At 44.4% G+C, this 17,406-nt stretch overlaps 1 protein-coding gene across 1 annotated transcript in view; it reads left to right on the top strand.

Moving 5' to 3' along the window:
* LOC141148184 (uncharacterized) overlaps positions 1 to 11,536 on the top strand; it is a 78,356-nt gene extending 66,820 nt beyond the window's left edge. Inside the window, exon 4 of the mRNA XM_073635382.1 lies at positions 8,173 to 11,536. Within this exon, the coding sequence (XP_073491483.1) occupies positions 8,173 to 8,573 (401 nt within the window). The 3' untranslated portion in view covers positions 8,574 to 11,536. The remainder of the gene's footprint in view (positions 1 to 8,172) is intronic.
* The last annotated feature ends 5,870 nt before the right edge of the window (positions 11,537 to 17,406 follow it).

The following is a 17,406-nucleotide window of genomic DNA, read 5'->3' as shown; positions in this document are numbered from 1 at the left end:
TCTTTTGGAACATGGTACTGTTGGAATTGTTTCCAGAGGTCCTGGCAATGGAGTGTGGGGGAAGGCGTGTAAGAACTGGAAGATTACGTGGAACTGTGACAACATGGGGGTGGTTCAAGTTATCAAATGGATTTCCGCTTCGTCACAGCCTGTGGTACGGTTGATGTGCCATTCAGTTTGGCGTTGTTTACAGTTGAACAATTTTCTTTATGCTATGCATCTCCCAGGCTGGGACAACACCCTGGCTGATTCACTGTCTCGGTTTCAGGGGGAAAAGTTTAGGGAGCTGGCTCTGTTGGCAGAGGAGGAAGGATCAGGAGGTCGGTGAGGGGGTTGACATGGGCAGCTCACTCTAAGGTATGGAGGGAGTGGTTAGCTTTCATATGGCTGGCGGGAGCTGAGCTGGGTGGTGTCCGAGACAAGGTTGTTGATGGTATATTTTGTTACAGGCACATGGAAGGAAGGGGGGTCAGAGTCTGCCATGGAGCAGAAGCTGGTGGAATTGGCCCCCTTTTTGTTCAAGATGCAGGGCCTGACGGATTTGTTAAAAGATTTTGGGTGAAACAAGCCATTAAAGGGTATCGTACGTGCCACTCGAAAAACGACAATTGGAGGCCGGTCTCTTTTCAATTCTTCAGGCCATTTGTGTAAAATTTGGGGTCAGTATGTTACTTGGGCTATGAGGTAATTTGGTTTACAGCTGATTTTCTGTAGCGTTTTTGGAACATTTCGGGTGGGGGAGTTGGAGCCCATCCAGATGGGTAGCAAGGGGGTTGCTGGCCTAGGATGTGTATGCTTCTGAAGACTGGGTGGTGTTACATTGGCGCAGGTTTAAAAAACGGATCAGAGGGGAAAGGGGTGAGTGTTCAGCCGTTTTCACTGCCTGGTGCGAGGATTTGCCAGGGGGGTATGGGATTTTCTGGGAATTAGTTCGGTTGGAGGTGGGCCATACCTATTTCATGGGGATGGGTCAGATTTATCCAGGTTCTTATTAGTGGCAGTTTTCAGGGAGTGCCTTTGAACAGGGGGTTTTGACTGCATGCAATTTGCCTCACACTCCTTACACATCGGGGCGGCCACAGAAGCTGCCAGGTGTGGATTGGATGAGGCGGCAGTTGAGAGTTTTGGGCGGTGGTAATCCAGGAGATTTCGCTCTTATGTGCGCCCACAACGGTTAACAGATCGAGTTTTTTGGGGGAGGTACGGGTTGCAGGGGGGCGGTTCAACTTGTTAGTTTTACTGCTGTCGTGTTATGTATGTTGTGTTGGTGGTTCCCTTTGTTTGTTTGTTATGTCATTTCAGATGGAGGTTACACACGCCTTGTCTGGATCTTGGGGCATTCTTATGGACTTTGGGGGGCCAGGAGAGCAGATGTTAGACCAGTGGCAGACAGCTGGGGTATCTCTCGGAGGGAGGTATCTACTCGGTGGCTGGAAATTCCAGGGATGGTGTGGAGCGATGTAGTGCGAGGATTATTAAGCTTGCATTAAAGTGAACAAGGTGGTGGGTAGATTTGTTTCACGTAATGGGGGGTGTTGGTTATCAGACATATGGAGTTGGAGTTTTAATGTGGGATTGTACCTGCGGGGTGGTGGAGTTCACCTCTCGGCTGAGGGTTAGATCTATGGGCGCTGAGTCTTCCAAATAGGATTCAGCGGGCCTTGCAGGTGTGGAGGGGCCCTTAAGGGTAAGGTGTTATCCTTGCAGGCTGTGGCGGTGTCTTTGATGGTGGCAGAAAAACAGATGTGATGGAAGTGGTGGGGGGCTCATGCGTGGGTGAGCCCCTCTGGGGTATTCCAGTGGAACGGTGTCTGCTGGAATATGGTATTGGTTGCACTGTGGGAAAGGGGTTGTCTCCAAGCTGATGATACGGCTGGAGGCCTGGTATGGTAAAAGGTCCTGCAGTGTAGTGGTGGAAAAAGTTAAGTTCGGGGTGCCGTCAAAGACCAACAGGCTGTGTGTTTAAAAGTTGTCGTTACAAAGGTTATTTGGAAATAATTCTATATTTTGGTTAATAAAAAGGCTGCTATGGCCATTTATACTCCAAACTTTTGTCTGGTCTTATTATTGGATGGTGGTATGGGAATGGGAGTGTGGGGTTTAAGGGTGGTAAGAAAAGTTGGGGATATCTTGACTACTATCTTGACTACATTGGTCATGTCATTTCTTCAGTGTTGTCACATGAAAAAATAAAAGAAAATATTTACAAAAATGTGAGGGGTGTACTCACTTTTGTGAGATACTGTATATAAATATTAATTCCAATAAATGTTTTTTATTGAAAAAAAAGAAGTTTAACATGTTAAGCAAGAACTCATTTTCATGTGCAATAAAGAAAAAGTAATCATGACAAATGCATGTCAAAGCAAAGTCGAATACAAGCGCTATGCATAATTTATGTGTATTATTACCTACGATTGTCAGCTCCATCTGATGGCCTGAACCACTTTCTACCAGAGCTGTTTTTGCACCCATGTTCAAAGGCACAATATAGGCCTAAAGATTATTAAACTCCCCAAACTTTCTGTATTATTCATCAGAGAGGAGATCAAAGAACAAATGTTCCTCCATCTCCTCTGTGGGAAGCTGTCCCAATCATTTACTGTGGTCCTGGGCTTCCTTGAGAAATGGTAGAGCCTGGGAACCAGGGCTCGAGTCCTGCGGGAGCGAGTGGGAACAACGTTCCAGCACTTTTTTCACAGCAGGAACGTCATTCCCGTTAGCAGCCGTGTCCTGCTGGACTGCAAGCTGTGGCAGGCAGTGTGGGCGTGCGGAAAGGGAGGGCGTCCATGACGATGGGGGTCAGTCCGCCCCGGGTGCCACACATTGGGGGGGTCATCCCAGCGTGTCCAGCCTCCCCTCCCTCGGTCCTCCTCCTCCTCCAGCGGCCCCTGTATCAAGGTCCCGCCTCCTAGAGTTCACTGATAGGTAGAACAATGCCGGTGTCACCGCCATGTTTTATAGGAGGCAGGACCTTGTTATCGGGGCTGCTGGAGGAGGAGGACTGAGGGAGGGGAGGACGGGCGCGGTGGGATGACACCCCCCCAATGTGTGGCACCTGAGGTGGACTGACCCTTGTTGGCACTGGTCAGGCTGCAATGATGGGGCCACTGATCCGGCTATACAGATGGGGGCACTGATCAGGCTGCACTGCTGGGGACACTGATCAGGCTGCATTGCTGGGGACACTGATCAGACTGAATTGCTGGGGACTGACCCCCGTTGAGGTGGACTGACCCCCGTTGGCACTGGTCAGTCTGCAATGATGGGGCCACTGATCGGGCTATACAGATGGGGGCACTGATCAGGCTGCACTGCTGGGGACACTGATCAGGCTGAACTGCTGGGGACACTGACCAGACTGCATTGCTGGGGGCACTGACCAGGCTGCATTGCTGGGGGCACTGATCAGGCTGCATTGCTGGGGGCACTGATCGGGCTGCATTGATGGGGCACTGATCGGGCTGCATTGATGGGGGCACTGATCAGGCTTCATTGCTAGGCACTGATCAGGCTGCATTGATGGGGCACTGATCGGGCTGCATTGATGGGGGCACTGATCGGGCTGCATTGATGGGGGCACTGATCGGGCTGCATTGATGGGGGCACTGATCAGGCTGCATTGCTGGGCACTGATCAGGCTGCATTGTTGGGCACTAGTGAGGCTGCATTGCTGGGCACTGATCAGACTGCATTGCTGGGCACTAGTGAGGCTGCATTGCTGGGCACTGATCAGACTGCATTGCTGGGCACTAGTGAGGCTGCATTGCTGGGCACTGATCAGGCTGTATTGCTGGGCACTGGTAAGGCCGCATTGCTGGATACTGGTAAGGCCGCATTGCTGGGCACTGATCAGGCTGCATTGCTGGGCACTGGTGAGGTGCATTGCTGGACACTGGTAAGACTGCATTGCTGGGCACAGATAAGAGCGCATTGCTGGGCACTGGTAAGGCCACATTGATTGGCACTGGTAAAGCTGCATTTGACGGGCAATGAGGAGTGAGCAGCCCGGGGCCTGGGCCCCACTTTGCACAATCAACACAGACGGCCTGATGACATTGTGTGTGTGTGTGTGTGTATATATATATATATATATATATATATATATTTACAGTGGGGACAGAAAGTATTCAGACCCCCTTACATTTTTCACTCTTTGTTATATTGCAGCCGTTTGCTGAAATCATTTAAGTAATTTTTTTCCTCATTAACCACTAGGCGTCTGCGCTATAGCCGAAAGACGGCTACAGCGTGGACTCCAATTGCCGGGAGGGCGTCCCTGGATGTCCTCCTGTTTACTTCCACGTTGCGCACTCCCGCGGGCGTGCATCGTGGAAGTTTTGTGCTGGCCGTGTCCCTCGGATACAGCCAGTCACAGATCGCCGTAAATGGCCAATGACAGCGGCCGTTTACAGTGCGATCGTTCTGCCAATGAGAGAGGATCTCATATCTAAACATATGAGATCATCTCTCATCGTCGGCTCTCCCTCCTCACACAGAGACAGCGTGTGAGGAGGGAGAGCGAACCGCTGCGGCGGTAAGTAAACAGAAAAAAAAAAACGAAAATAAAAGTGTCAGCACTGTTATCTGTCCTGCCATCTGCCCCTGCCATCTGTCCTGCCATCTGCCCCTGCCATCTGTCCTGCCATCTGCCCCTGCCATCTGTCCCGCCATCTGTCCCTGCTGTCATGTCCCTGCCATCTGTCCCCAGTGCCACGTATAAGTGCCATCTGTCATCAGTGCCACATAGTGCCATCTGTCATCAGTGTCACGTGCCATCTGTCATCAGTGTCACGTGTCATCAGTGCCACGTATCAGTGCCATCTGTCATCAGTGTCATCAATGCCACGTATCAGTGCCATCTGTCATCAGTGTCATCAGTGCCACGTATTAGTGCCATCTGTCATCAGTGCCACGTATTAGTGCCATCTTTCATCAGTGCCACGTGTCATCAGTGCCACATATCAGTGCCATTTGTCATCAGTGCCATTTGTCATCAGCGCCACGTGTCATCAGTGCCACGTATCAGTGCCATCTGTCATCAGTGTCACGTGTCATCAGTGCCACGTATTAGTGCCATCTGTCATCAGTGCCACGTATTAGTGCCATCTGTCATCAGTGCCATCTGTCATCAGTGCCACATCACTGTCAGTGCCACGTATCAGTGCCATCTGTCATCAGTGCCACTTGTCATCAGTGTCATGTCAGTGTCACATGTCATTGTCCTGGTTCTCCAGGGCCTTCAAAAGTGTAATAGTTAGTCAACAAATTAGATGTGTAATTTATGCTCCTAGAACACCTGATGTGCTCCCTGCATGTTGAGACTCTGTATGTGGCCAGGCTGTGAAAAAGTCCCACACGTGGTATCGTAATACTCAGGAGGAGTAGCAGAATGTATTTTGGGGTGTCATTTGTGGTATATACATGCCATGTGAGAGAAATAACCTATTACAATGACAATTTTGTGGGGAAAAATTTTTTTTTTTAAATCTTCATTTTGCAAAGAATTGTGGGAAAAAATGACAACATCAAAAACCTCCCCATGCATCTTACTAAATACCTTGGAATGTCTACTTTTAAAAAAGGGGTCATTTGGGGGGTATTTGTACTTTCCTGACTTGTTCGGGTCGCAAGAAATGAGATCGGCCGCCAGTACTTCAGGTGTGATCAATTTTTTATGATTTGCACCATAACTTGTAGACTCTCTAACTTTCACAAAGACCAAATAATATCCACTAATTTAGGTTATTTTTACCAAAGATATGTAGCAGTATAAATTGTGGCCAAAATTTATAAAGAAAAATTACTAATTTGCAAAATTTTATCACAGAAACAAAGAAAAATGCGTTTTTTTTCAAAATTTTCGGTCTTTTATTTATTTATAGCGCAAAAAAATTAAAAAAAAACAGAGGTGATCAAATACCACCAAAATAAAGCTCTATTTGTATGAAAAAAAGGACAAAAAATTAATTTGGGTACAGTATTACATGACTGAGTAATTGTCATTCAAAGTGTGAGAGCGCTGAAAGCTGAAAATTGGTCTGCTCACGAGGGGGGTTTAAGTGCCCAGTTGTCAAGTGGTTAATGTACACACAGCAGTCCATATTGACAGAAAAACACAGAATTGTTGACATTTTTGCAGATTTATTAAAAACGAAAAACTGAAATATCACATGGTCCTAAGTATTCAGACCCTTTGCTCAGTATTTAGTAGAAGCCCCTTTTGATCTAATACAGCCATGAGTCTTTTTGGGAAAGATGCAACAAGTTTTTCACACCTGGATTTGGGGATCCTCTGCCATTCCTCCTTGCAGATCCTCTCCAGTTCTGTCAGGTTGGATGGTAAACGTTGGTGGACAACCATTTTTAGGTCTCTCCAGAGATGCTCAATTGGGTTTAAGTCAGGGCTCTGGCTGGGCCATTCAAGAACAGTTACAGAGTTGTTGTGAAGCCACTCCTTCATTATTTTAGCTGTGTGCTTAGGGTCATTGTCTTGTTGGAAGGTAAACCTTCGGCCCAGTCTGAGGTCCTGAGCACTCTAGAGAAGGTTTTCGTCCAGGATATCCCTGTACTTGGCCACATTCATCTTTCCCTTGATTGCAACCAGTTGTCCTGTCCCTGCAGCTGAAAACACCCCCACAGCATGATGCTGCCACCACCATGCTTCACTGTTGGGACTGTATTGGACAGGTGATGAGCAGTGCCTGGTTTTCTCCACACATACCGCTTAGAATTAAGGCCAAAAATTTCTATCTTGGTCTCATCAGATCAAAGAATCTTATTTCTCACCATCTTGGAGTACTTTGTGTGCTATTTTAGCAAACTCCATGCGGGCTTTCATGTGTCTTGCACTGAGGAGAGGCTTCTGTTGAGCCACTCTGCCATAAAGCCCCGACTGGTGGAAGGCTGCAGTGATGGTTGACTTTCTACAACTTTCTCCCATCTCCCGACTGCATCTCTGGAGCTCAGCCACAGTGATCTTTGGGTTCTTCTTTACCTCTCTCACCGAGTCTCTTCTCCCCCGATAGCTCAGTTTGGCCAGACGGCCAGCTATAGGAAGGGTTCTGGTCATCCCAAACGTCTTCCATTTAAGGATTATGGAGGCCACTGTGCTCTTAGGAACCTTAAGTGCAGCAGAATTTTTTTGTAACCTTGGCCAGATCTGTGCCTTGCCACAATTCTGTCTCTGAGCTCTTCAGGCATTTCCTTTTGACCTTATGATTCTCATTTGCTCTGACATGCACTGTGAGCTGTATGGTCTTATATAGACAGGTGTGTGGCTTCCCTAATCAAGTCCAATCAGTATAATCAAACACAGTTGGACTCAAATGAAGGTGTAGAACCATCTCAAGGATGATCAGAAGAAATGGACAACACCTGAGTTAAATATATGAGTGTCACAGCAAAGGGTCTGAATACTTAGGACCATGTGATATTTCAGTTTTTCTTTTTTAATAAATCTGCAAAAATGTCAACAATTCTGTGTTTTTCTGTCAATATGGGGTGCTGTGTGTACATTAATGAGGAAAAAAACTATCTTAAATGATTTTAGCAAATGGCTGCAATATAGCAAAGAGTGAAAAATTCAAGGGGGTTTGAATACTTTCCGTCCCCACTGTGTATATATATATATATATATATATATATACACACGCACACACTTTTTTTATTTTTTAAGTAGGGGTGGGAATCTTGGGTGAGTTCCCACACTTTTTTCCTCAGGACTTGACACCTACCAGGAACCACTATGAGCAGGTGGATTGGTAACCTTAGCAGTGCTGTTAAAGGTATCAGCCAATCGCTGGCTGAAATAAAAAAAGCTGCAGTCATGATTATGGTATGACCATTTGCTGACAGGACAATTTTATGCATACGTTGTTCAGCAAGTGGTTCAAATCACTGTCCACCGTTTATAAATAGCACTGGTAGACAAATGGTTATTGCAAAATTTTCCTGATTCGCTCTATGGTGTTTGAATGAGGAGTACTCAAACTGCCAAGAAAATAGCCTAATAACATTCTATGTTGCCCTCATTTGCACAGAAGGAATGTAATGTAACAGGCGCCCAGTAATACACAACCACCCCTAGGCATAGGCCTGCCATGCCTTATTAGAAATGTTTCTTTGGCTACGTGGATTCTTTGAGATGCTCACTGTGTTCCTCTTCTTCAGGTATCGTTCCCATCATTGTTCTTACCTTCAAAAGCAAAGGAGATTACCTGGAAGTTGAGAAAAGATTCAGACTAATGGGTGCGGAGACGGTGATCGCCATTGAGAATTACACACCGGAGAGCCACATAAAGACTCTGGGAAGAACCACCGACATCCTGATGGTGATAGACAGCGCCTTGAGGAATGTCAGATTCCACCTGGAACAGCCAAGAAACTCGAAAAGAGAACGGATAGAGAGGAAGAAATTTATGTTCAACTACATCCATCAGATCCAATTTCAGCATGAGAGCGAAAAACCTGAGAGCGAAAAACCTGAGAGAGAAAAACCTGAGAGAGAAAGAATGTGGGTAGAACAAATACTTCATGAAATGCTGGGGGGAAGTAATTGTGCAATTTCTTAACATGCTGGCCTTATTACTCACATTATGAGTTAAAGGAATGTTTGAAAATTGCTCCATCTTTAAACCAAAAAACAATCTGCAGATAAAAAGTTCAGGCACTTAGGGGTGCTTATACCTGCATCAGCCTTGAAAAGTGCCCCAATAAGGTTGGATTCCAACCCGTTCTGACAAGCAAAGCTCCGACACTTCTTCATAGTGTTAAAGTTCTCCCGTCCCTTCCTGCCTCTTACACATTTGTATTAGTCATTTTGGTAGCCCATCATAATCATTGGCCAATAAAATGTGGGGAAAGATCTTCTAGACGTGTCACTGCTTTGTCTACCAGAACGGCCTGGAATTGGCCACATCTGCAGACTTTTTTAGATGTTTTAAATGTGTTTTTTTTTTTTGGCTCATCAACATATCTGTCTTTAATTGTTAAAATACGATCTACTGTATAACATATACCATCCATGGTCCTTTATGAGTAGGGGGTCAGTGGTGTGTCACTGGCGGCTGCAGCTTATAGGTCAGTTCTGTGTGGTCACTAATGTACTGAGCAGCTTATGGAATGCCAGCTCAGAGTCTAGGGGAGTGCTCTGAAAGTCCTTCAACCCACCCAACCACATCCATCGGTGATTACCGGGACCACTAGCTAGTGTATGGAACTAGTGTTGTTAGGACCACTAGTAATGTAAGGGGGGAGATTGATGTAAGAGGGCACTTTGATGTAAGGGGGGCTCTGGTGTAAGGTGGCACATTGATGTAAGGGGAGCTCTTATGTAAGGTGGCATATTAATGAAGGGGGACCTCTTATGTAAAGGGGGGGGCTTCTTATGTAAAGGGGAATAAGGGAGACTATTGATGTCAATGGGGGACTATTGATGTAAAGGGAGACATTGATGTAAGGGGGGGGGCAGACTGCTGTAAAGGGGGACTTTGACATTAGGGGGGACTTTGCTGTAAGGAAAGACACTGATGTAAGGGGGGACACTGATGTAAGGGGGATTGCTATGTGAACGGGGAAATTCTTACTGTATGTAAAGGTTGACATCTTATGCAAGAGGGAAAGAGGGAGACTCTTGATTTAAAGGGAGACTAATGATGTGCGTTTGTGAGGTCAGGTACTGATGCTGGACAAGAAGGCCTGGGTCGCAGTCTCCGCTCTAATTCACCCCAAAGGTGTTCTATTGGGTTGAGGTCAGGACTCTGTGCAGGCCAGTCAAGTTTCTCCACCCCAAACTTGCTCATCCACACTATATTGCCAAGAGTTATGGGCCACCACTCCAATTAATTTGGTGAAGGGAGGATTATGGTGTGGGGATAGAGATATATATATATATATATATATATATATATATATATATATATATATATATATATATATATATATATATATATATATATATATATATATATACTGTGTACATATAATATTTTTTTTTTTTCAAATATATATAATTGAAATACATAAAAAAATATATATATAGCTGATTCCTCCAATATTGAACAACCTTTTAGGATATAAAGTTCTATTTTCTCTGTATGTCCAGACACGATGTGTTTTAGTTTAGGTCTCCAGTTTTAGTAAATCCCCCCCCAATGTGAGTTCATGCGATTCCCTAGCCTGTGAGCCTCCTCTGCTCTGTGACATTAGTGATCAATGTACCGTGAATGAAATACAAATATTTCTTTACACTGTTTATCCTGTTGAGCCGGTTTTGTGACTTACACTCACCATGCCATTTACCCAGAGATGGTATCCCTACTTACATCCTGCAGTTGCTATCGAATTCCCAGTGCCTGAAATATGTTAGGATGACAGGCATGTCTAGTGTAATAGATGGGGAGCGGTGAGGGGGACGGTGGTCTCAGGGCTGGAAGGTGCAAATACACAAGTTACAGACAAGAAAACGCCCTCTAGTGGACACTGGCAGTCGTTTGGTGAAAGTCTGTATCTTGATTAATGGGAATGTACCCCATCAGAAGCCTGACCCCCCTAAGTCTCTGCACTCCCTGGGCTCCCCCTTCTTTAGTGCTGTGTACATGTTGTATTATGCATGCGTGTGGTGACTTAAAGTGACACTAAATGATATCCTTATTCTCCTGAAATATTCCATACACATCCACTATGTACTGTGTTTTCTGCCTCCTTGTGATATCCTCAGTGACCTCCTGAACATCTTCTTTTCCACATCACTTCTGTTTGTCTGGAACAAGAAGTGCAAATTAGTTGGGGTCATGTGCACAGCCCTCTGAGAACTACCTATCCCAGTAATGGAGAACCTTGGCACCCCAGATGTTTTGGAACTACATTTCCCATGATGCTCAACTTCTATGCAGCGTGCACGAGCATCATGGGAAATGTAGTTCCAAAATGTCTGGGGTGCCAAGTTTCACCATCACTGACCTATCCCATATGGGGTTGCCACCTTTTCTTCAAGCCAAACCCTAACACTTTAGCTGCCTGGGACAGCTTTGGGTGCCCAAAGGAGAGTAGTAATGCGGTGCGCATAGCGTGCTGCAGTGAACAGTGGGTGTGGCCAAATCACTCTTGTTGACATCATTGCCCTGCCCCCCCCCCCAGTGATGCCGAACCTGTCCCCAGACAGCCACCCACAGCTTCTGGGTAGCAACAGATTTGTGTGTGACTATCCTGGTTACTTGGTAAGCCACAGCCCGGTCTGAATAATGTGTCTGGGTTTCAGTCTGCCTGACACCCGGACACACGGTTCAAAACCCGGACTGTCCGGGTGAATCCTGGACAGGTGGCAACCCTAATCGAAAAAAAACGAAAAAAACACCGAAAAAAAGGAAAAATGACGATTTGGAGGAGGCTGAGAGCAAGAGAAAGGAGTTTAGTGTCACTTTATTGAATATGAATATAACATATACTTCCCCGATGTGTACTTTGTATCCTTTACACTGTGTGAAATGTAAACTATGTATTCAAATATCAAATAAATACATTGAACCCTGAAAGATATCATTTGTAGAGTGCTAATCTGTCACTATACAGCCTGTCCTTTGTCTGTAATCTGTCACTATACAGCCTGTCCTTTGTCTGTAATCTATCACTATACAGCCTGTCATTTGGCTGTAATCTATCACTATACAGCCTGTTCTTAGGCTGTGATGTCAGAGGTCCTGGCTACTCTTCATCCTATCATCTCTCAGTGGGCGGAGTTTTGGTGAATCCCCCCTTGCTGTGGATATTCTGTACACTTTTGTCCTATTATTGCACCTCTGATCCAATGAAGGTGGATGATTCTCCCTAAAGGTGAACTACAATGATTGATTATTTTATTTAAATGTTTGTATCTACTAGAAAAAGTGTGCCCCTTCCAGAATGGGCAAGGTAGGAAGGAGTGCTGAGAACAGTGAGGGGGGTGTTTCAGGAGCAGTGTTCAGAACAGGAGGGTAGGATGATGGGCACTGGAGGCCAAGAGAGGGGGTACACTTCCTGCAGGGGGGGAGGCATGGAAAGGGAAGGGGGATGGGGAGCTGCAATAACAGTGTTAAATGATTACAATGACTCTTTAAATTACCTTTGGCTTAACAAAAACAGAATTATTTCGAAATGGTACTCCAATAACACACACAGTCTTTGATCTCAGAAATACGTTTACAGTTCACATTTGACTGGAATTTAATGTAAAATTTGATTCAAATTTCCAATCTAGTTTTGGAAATTCCAACTTGTTTCTTTTCATTCTTCGGAGCATTCGGTAAACTTCATTTAAACTGTAATTCAGGTATTCAGATATATCCAAATCTCCGAATAACGAAAAAATTTGTCCGAATATTTATTTTGGAACTAAACGAACCGCACATGTCTGGTGAGCCATACCAAATTGACTAATAAAAGAAAATGTTGTAAAATATACACTTTACAAAGATTAAAAATGACCATACATCAAGAGTATATAACAACCAGCGCACTTCTTGATTGTCACAAGGTTAACTCTGCTCACTTCAGATATGACTTGAAAGATATAGGTTACCTGTATTTCTTAACAGAACCAGTACTCATTAGAAGTAATTAGGGATGAGCCGAACACCCCCCCGGATCAAAAATTTGTGCGAACACGCAAACTTCGTTAAAGTCTATGGGACTCAAACGTGAAAAATTAAAAGTGCTGATTTTAAAGGCTAATATGCCAGTTATTGTCATTAAAAGTGTTTGGGGACCGGGGTCCTGCCCCAGGGGACATGTATCAATGCAAAAAAGTTTTAAAAACGGACGTTTTTTCGGGAGCAGTGATTAAAATAATGCTTAAAGTGAAACAAAAAAAATGTGTAATATTCCTTTAAATATCATGCCTGGGGGGTGTCTATAGTATGCCTGTAAAGTGTCAACTTTTTCCCGTGTTTAGAACAGTCCGAGAGCAAAATGACATTTCTAAAGGAAAAAAAGTCATTTGAAACTGCTCTGAACAGCAGCAGTATACAGGCGGTCCCCGGGTTACAAACAAGACAGGGACTGTAGGTTTGTTCTTACGTTTAATCTGTTTGTAATTTGGAACAGGTACATTTTGTAAGTGTAGCTCCAGACAAAAAAATCAATTTTTAAGCTTTTTGGACAACATAGGGAAGGGTTATCACCCCTGTAACATTTGTTTTACTGTCTGTGCCCCTGTTCAGAAGATTTCACCTCACTTTCTGTCCCAATGACAATTGGATTTTGAAAATTTTGGGTTATTAGGGAAACAAGGATTGGTGATAAAGCATCAGTGGGGAGACACCTTTTTCCCATATTAACTCTTACAGGAGTGAATTTCCCTTCGTAGGGGTAGATTTCCTCTCACTTCTTGTTGTCTCCTTCCATTTGTAAGTAGGAGTCGTTTGTAAGTCAGATGTTTGAAAATAGGGGACCGCCTGTATATACTATATGGCCTGCCCTATATACTCTGTGGAAAATTGGGCCTTAGGTGTTGGTGGTACCAGAACACTGTAAGACCTCACAGTTACTCTTTGTGAGCACTGGAACAGGCCCTGCTGTGAAATATTATATCAAGAATTGTAATGACATGCCCCTGTTAAACAGGGTCAGACAAATTGGGCCTTAGGTGGTGGTGGCATAGCTCCCAACTGTCCCTGATTGCGAGGGACTGTCCCTGATTTGGAGAAATGTCCCTCTTTCCTCCTCATTTGTCCCTCATTTTGGTCTGATCCATATAGTTGTATATAAAATGCACTTTTTATCTTTCAAAAAGTGTTTCCCAGTGCTAAACCTTTCTTCAATTTCTAAATTGCTGCATTTGTACATTTTAAAAGCCAATATAAAGGAATAGTAGTGGTAAAAAAAGTCCTTCTGGATTTAATTAACCATTTTTTTGGTTAATTCTCCTTTAATGGGGTGTGGCACGGGACGTGTCCTATGCCTATATATGCTTGTTAGTAGGTGTCCCTCATTCCCATCTCAAAATGTTGGGTGGTATGGTGGTGGAGGCACAACACTGTAAAGCCTCACAGATACTTTTGTTGAGCGCAGGAACAGGCCCTGCTGTGAAATATTAGATCAAAAATTGTAATTACGCGCCCCTGTTAAACAGGGGCAGAACAAATGGGCCTTAGGCAGTAGTGGTGGTGCCACAACACTGCAACCCCTCACAGATACTCTTGTTGAGCGCAGGAACGAGCCCTACTGTTAAATAGGAGTGTGGCTGGAGAGTCCTCAATAGAATACGGAACCTCATCCCAATAATCAATAAAGAACAACAATTGGGGACAGAAGAGGGGATTATAGCGGTGCCAAGGAATTTAAGGATTTGTTACATGGAGATAATTAAAAAGTATAATTTTATTAATATACATAATAAAAGGGCGTACAAAGTACAAGGGTGCAATAAGTAAAATCACTATACAAAAACACGCAATTAGTACAGCGGAGACCGGCCAGTATGTAGAGAGGCAGGTCTTAAACAGGTAATTATTTCCTACATGTTTTGCCAACTTTGGCTTCCTCAGGGAAAGATGATTATACCTGTACAATTTTGTAGATTCTAAATAAAGAAAGAGACATATAACAATATATGCTAATAATAGATGTAAAACGATATTGATTTATCAATAATTCTATCAATAGATGAATGCTGGACATGGCTGGGGTAGCCCCCTCTTAAAAAGACCAGAGCCCATAACAGTGACCCCCAGATAGAAACATAGGTACCTACCTAGAACTCACAACAAGCACCAGAAGACATACAGTACCCCAAGGGGAGTCAGAGGTCCTACACTGCAACTATACGTGGCTGCAGGGGGCAAACGGAGACCTAGCAAGAAAAGAGTATGTTCAATGTATAATATACTGTGAAGGAATCCTTTGTAGGATTATTAATCCAAGACAAAGTAAGGGGGCTAACATAGCCTCAGAATACTTACAATATGTATATAGTAAAAACAAAACGCAACACAAGGGCGCCCAAAATGCTGAATAACTATAAGATCTGAGGAAGATGACAAAATTCCACCAGGATGGATATTGTCTCAAATGTAGTGTTACTGAAACAGAGAAAATAAACAGGTGCAAACAATACGTAAGTGTATAAATGTAATACCACCAAATGGCCTAAAGAGGTGATTGATTACAAAAAGGTAGTGTAAAAAACAAAAGGTGAAGGCACTCACCAATAAGACAACCATGTGGCTAATCATAGTGGGAGTGTGTTGATCCATTAGTATTGGGCCATAATAATATCCAAGGCATATCAATGCTGCAAGGAGGGATACCTAAGGTTTGAATGAAAAGGTTGTAAAGTATGGAGACATATGTCCATGAAGGAGAGTCAACCAATAGCAACTGATATCTATAAGAGGGACTTACCTAAAATACAGCAATAGCAAGTGTGGGCGCCCTTGAGAACCAGCAGAGAAAGGGCTGGAGGAGCTGGCATCATATACCCCACACACACGATCGGCGTCTGACATCACCGATCGTGTGAGCGGACAAAGAGGGCCATTGTGCATGCGCCCGTCACCGGCTCTGTGGGCCTACAAGCCCCACAGTATCGCGCGGGGAGCCGTCCGTGTCACATGACCAGTGTCGAATGTGACGCGGATAGTCTGGGCAGGGGGAGCTGCCCATCAAGTATTCTAGGCGTGACAGTGCCACCAAACCCAAGAAGGGCAGATGGTAAAACATGATCCAGGTGGATCATGGCATGGACAATGGCAAGGGGCGGGCTAGCACAGCAAGAAGCAGTGCCACCCTTGGGTGTCCATACAGCCAATAGCGGCACAAGGACCCCCGAAAATACCAAGGGGGACCAAAGACCCCCCGATAATCGTCAGAGTGGCAGGCACCGGTGGGGGGGGTGATGATAGGGACCCCAGCAAGAGGAGGATCAGGGGTAGGGCACAGAGGAGGGCAATGCAATTCGGCCCGCCACCCACACACCAAATGGGGGGCAAGGAATTAAGCCCTCGACTGGGTCCTGCACTGTAGCCATGACAAGCATTCGTGTGTAGCATATAAGATGTATTCAACAATGCAACAAAAAAGGTATACATGTTTGTCCACGATAAATTAAATACAGAACGATATTAGCCAAAAAGAAAAAAGTTACAAATGAAATTCCTTTTTTATATAATGAAGAATCTTTGACGCAATAATCACTAGAGAATGATTTCAATTGGGATAATCAAACTCAAAGGATCCATGGCACTGAGTTCAGGGTGGGGGATACATATGGAGGGAGGGAAAGAAAATTTGGGTAAATGAAACATAAGGCATTTACAAGAAAGGCTTGAAGCTTATGTATTTGTTTAACCCTGGGAATCTAGTAGCATCCAGGGTATGTATCCACTTTGTTTCAAGTTGAAGTAGTTTGCAATCAATTCCACCGCCCCTAACATGTAAAGGTACATGCTCCAGGGCCGTGAAGCTGACAGCATGGGGATCAAACGTATGTTGTAAGCCAACATGTCTATTGATGGCAGTAGTTGTAATTCGTTTGTATAGGGGTTTTATATGATCCTGGATACACATATAAAAGGGACTTGGTCTTGCCGACGTAGTAACAACCACATTGGCACGTAGCTAGATATACAACTCCCACTGTCTTACATGTGACTCTGTGTTTGATGGTATGAGTAAGACCGTTGGGAAGGAGGGTTTCTCTGGAATTAGAATCAAATTCACACACATCACATTTTCCACACGGGAAAGTGCCAACAGCAGTGTGAGACTGTAGCTTACTGGGAGAATGATGACTAGTTATTAGACGATCTCTTAGGGAAGGAGATCGTCGATATGTAATGTCTGGATATGGCTTGATATATTTCTTAATAACCGAGTCCGCAGTTAATAGAGGCCAAAGTTTTTTAAGGGCATCCCTCACTTGGGCATGTTGTCTAGAAGATTGAGAGATTAAACAGACAGTTTGAGAAGTTTCAGTAACTTTGGTTGAAAAAATAAGATTTTTTCTATCTAGCTTTTTAACCTTATTATAGGCTCGTTTCAAAAGTGAGTGATTATATCCTCTATTTTTTAGCCTAGAGTAAAGATCATGGGGGCCTTGATGAAGTCAGCTTCCTGTGAACAATTTCTCTGGATACGAAGGTACTGGCTGAAGGGGATGCTATCTAACAGGGACTTGGGATGTGCACTACTGGCATGGAGGATAGTGTTTCCCGAAGATGGCTTCCGGTATAGGGCAGAGTGAAGAGTTCCATCAGGGCCCAAGTTGATTTCAAGATCCAAAAATGTAATTTTCGATTGGCTGCACTCCATATTAAATCTTAAATTATAGGTGTTAATAGCCAATGAATTGAAGAACTGAGAAAGTTCTTCTCGAGTGCCTGACCAAAAGAACAGCACGTCATTTTGTATCTGTGCCAAGAAACAACATTA

This window comes from Aquarana catesbeiana, linkage group LG06 (genome assembly GCF_042186555.1).
Source record: "Aquarana catesbeiana isolate 2022-GZ linkage group LG06, ASM4218655v1, whole genome shotgun sequence".
Taxonomy (NCBI): Eukaryota; Metazoa; Chordata; class Amphibia; order Anura; family Ranidae; genus Aquarana; species Aquarana catesbeiana.
This window is presented reverse-complemented; position numbering and strand designations above follow the sequence as displayed.